The sequence below is a fragment of the Alligator mississippiensis genome, chromosome 2 (genome assembly GCF_030867095.1).
Source record: "Alligator mississippiensis isolate rAllMis1 chromosome 2, rAllMis1, whole genome shotgun sequence".
Classification (NCBI taxonomy): domain Eukaryota; kingdom Metazoa; phylum Chordata; order Crocodylia; family Alligatoridae; genus Alligator; species Alligator mississippiensis.
Genome location: NC_081825.1, coordinates 240,869,810 through 240,873,154, shown reverse-complemented (window position 1 = coordinate 240,873,154; position 3,345 = coordinate 240,869,810). Strand labels below are relative to the sequence as shown.

General features: G+C 65.1%; 1 protein-coding gene across 1 annotated transcript; it reads left to right on the top strand.

Annotated features, from left to right (window-relative positions):
- The first annotated feature begins 243 nt into the window (after window positions 1-243).
- On the top strand, window positions 244-3,119 carry LOC102571158 (cytochrome P450 1B1-like). Its single transcript, XM_059722990.1, has one exon. It carries the CDS (start codon window positions 330-332, stop codon window positions 1,911-1,913), a length of 1,584 nt encoding a protein of 527 aa, XP_059578973.1. The 5' UTR covers window positions 244-329; the 3' UTR covers window positions 1,914-3,119.
- Window positions 3,120-3,345: the final 226 nt, after the last annotated feature.

Sequence of the window (3,345 nt, the reverse complement as noted above, 5' to 3'; positions counted from 1 at the left end):
CACCTTGTGCGCGCAGGAGCCCGCGGCGCAGAGGCCGGTGCCGGCGCGCGGCTGGAGCTGCCGTCGGGCGGGGGCTGTGACCGCGCGGCCGCGGCGTCGGGCTGGGCAGGGGCAGGGGCAGCCCAGGTGCCCCCGCCCCGCCGTCCCCTCAGGGCCCGGCAGGCGGGCGGGAGGGCGGAGGGAGGGCGGCGGGAGGGAGGGAGGCGCGGCCCGTCCCGAGGCGGCTATAAAGCCGGGCGCCCGCCGCCCCAGCGCAGCCGAGCACGGCTGCTGACGGGCCGGGCCGGGCTGGGGCGGCAGAGGCGGGAGGCTCCGGGCCCTCGGAGGGGATGCGGGGCGGGCGCGGCGCCATGAGCACCCCCGCAGCCGCCGCCGCCTCGGGGGGGCGCTCCGGCCCCGACGGCCCGCTGCGGCCCGGCACCGCGCTGCTGGTGCCGCCGCTGCTGCTGCTGCTGCTGCTGTGGCTGTGGGCGCGGGGCCGAGGGCGGCGCGGGGCCGGCCCGCCGGGCCCCTGGGCCTGGCCCGTGCTGGGCAACGCGCTGCAGCTGGGCCCGCTGCCGCACCTGGCCTTCGGCCGCCTGGCGCGGCGCTACGGGGACGTCTTCCAGCTGCGCCTGGGCGGCCGCGCCGTCGTGGTGCTGAACGGCGAGCGCGCCATCCGGCAGGCGCTGGTGCGGCTGGGCGCCCAGTTCGCCGGCCGCCCCGACTTCCCGTCCTTCCGCCTGGTGTCGGGCGGGCGCAGCCTTGCCTTCGGGCCCTACGGCGAGCCCTGGCGGGCGCAACGACGCCTGGCCCACGCCGCGCTGCGCGCCTTCTCGGCCGGCGGCGGGCGGCGCCTGCTGGAGCGGCACGTGGCGGCCGAGGCGCGGGAGCTGGCGGCCGAGCTGCTGCGGCGCGGGGCGGCCGGCGCCCGCTTCGACCCCAGCGCCGCCCTGGGCCTGGCCAGCGCCAACGTCATCTGCGCGCTCTGCTTCGGCCGCCGCTACGGCCCCGACGACGCCGAGTTCCGGGCGCTGCTGGGCCGCAACGACCGCTTCGGGCAGACGGTGGGCGCTGGCAGCCTAGTGGACGCGCTGCCCTGGCTGCAGGCCTTCCCCAACCCCGTGCGGAGCGTCTTCCGTGACTTCCAGGCCCTCACGCGCGAGGTGCACGCCTTCGTGGCCGACAAGATGGCGCAGCACCGGCGCAGCTACGACCCGCGCCGGCCCCCGCGCCACATCAGCGACGCCGTGCTGGAGGGTGCCGAGCAGGCCCCCGGCGGGCTGGGCCGCGCCTATGCCGAGGCCACCATGACCGACATCTTCGGGGCTGGGCAGGACACCACGGCGACGGCGCTGTGCTGGGCACTGCTGTTGCTGCTGCGCCACCTGCCCCTGCAGCGCCGCCTGCAAGCCGAGCTGGACCGCGTGGTGGGCCGTGCCCGCCTACCCACGGCCGACGACCGTGCCGCCCTCCCTCAGCTCGAGGCCTTCCTGTGCGAGGTGCTGCGCTACAGCAGCTTTGTGCCTGTCACCATCCCGCACGCCACTACGGCCGACGTGCAGCTCGATGGCTTCTACATCCCCCGGGGCACCGTGGTCTTCATCAACCAGTGGTCAGTCAACTACGACCCGACCAAGTGGAAGGACCCGCACGTCTTCGACCCGGGGCGCTTCCTGGATGCCGAGCAGCAGCTGGACCGTGACCGCGCCGCCGGCGTCATGATCTTCTCGCTGGGTAAGCGGCGGTGCATCGGCGACCAGCTGGCCAAGCTGCAGCTCTTCCTCTTCACCGCCATCCTGCTGCATCAGTGTGCCTTCGAGCCCAACCCAGCCGAGCGCCTCACCATGGACTGTGTCCATGGGCTGGCACTCAAGCCACAGCCCTTCACCGTCTCCGTCAGGCCGAGGGGCGAGCCTGGGGGTGCCCTGTGAGGAGCCAACTGGCCCCAGGGTAGCTCTGCCTGTAGAGCCCAAGGTGAGATTGACCCTGCGACCAGGGCACATCGCTCTTGAACAGCCTTCCTCTTGAACAGCCTCTAGCCTGCCCCTCAGGGCAGTGTAGGGAGAGCAGTCCCATGTCCCCGCGTGGCAGAGTGGACACATCTGCAGCTTCAGGCAGAGAGCTGGGGGTGAGCTGAGCCTCTGGCAGCCCTTATGCACATTCCTCAGCCCCCAGCAGCTTTTGCTGGCTCTGGGAAGAGTCCTCTTCCAGCTGTCCTATCGCTGCCAGGGTCCCCGGAGCTGTCCCTCCCTTACATCCAGGGCACTAACTGAAAGACACCTGCTCAGATCGGACCAAACAGGGCAGCACAGGGGCATCTGCTGACAGCCTTATTCCTTTCACTAAAGCAGCACACATGAGGGTACGCCTCCTTCCCTGCTCATCCTAGCCCCACATAGACAAAGCCTTTGAGGGAGGGTGCCTTCAGGCACCGCTCCTGGATATTGCTGCCAAATCCAAGACAGTTGGCCCTTGTTCCTGGATGCTGGACAATCACTGGTTAATGAAATTGACCCAGAGAAATCAGGAGCAGGAGTTGCACTTTGCCATTCAACCTGTGCAGCCATAGATTCAGGGGTCCCTTTCCTACATAAACAGCTTCTCCCAGCCCTAGCTTCATTATTCTCACTCCCCAGTGAAAAGGACTTCCCTGTAGACAAAATAAGTGTGGCAGAGCCCTTTGGAACATTCAGTGCTTTATTAAGAAATGAAATCCAAAGGTATGGGGTGAAGGGGACATCACTGTTTCTGAGCCAGACTCTTCCCACTGCTGTCTGTTCATGGGGAATAAGCACAGGCCTCCTGTGTCCTGAGTCACTCTCCCTCGGCCAGAAGTCAAAGGGAGCAGCAGTCCCTTCCCAGCAGCTCCCACATCTGCTTGGCAAGTCAAGAACTTGGGGAGAGTTTAACCTACAAAACATTGCAAATCTAGGACATTTAAAGATAAAAACCCCCAGCTTTTTTCTCTGCTATTAAGCTTTGCACGCACAGATTTTTTACAGTGCTTTTCTGTGTTCTTTTTGTAATGGGAATGGCTTAAGTCTGAATTCACAACACAGTGAAATGTGACATTTTTCTTTCCTTTTTAATTTTTTTTGGTTTTTTTGCCTTTTCTGAATAAATCTCTGACAAGTGTTTGTACTGGTGGTGGTGGTTTCCTCTTGGAGGGTGGGGAGGCAGGTGGAAGTCTATACCTGGGCTGAGGTCCTGTTCTTTGCAAAGACACTGTATATGTGTCTACAGAGGCATCTGGAAGGGAAGTGTTTTAAGGAACGTACATGTCGGCTCCTGGCCTGAAATTGCTGTTACAGGAGAGAAGGATGTTAAAGGGGGAGACTGTCAAAGGTCATGAAGGGTCAGGAA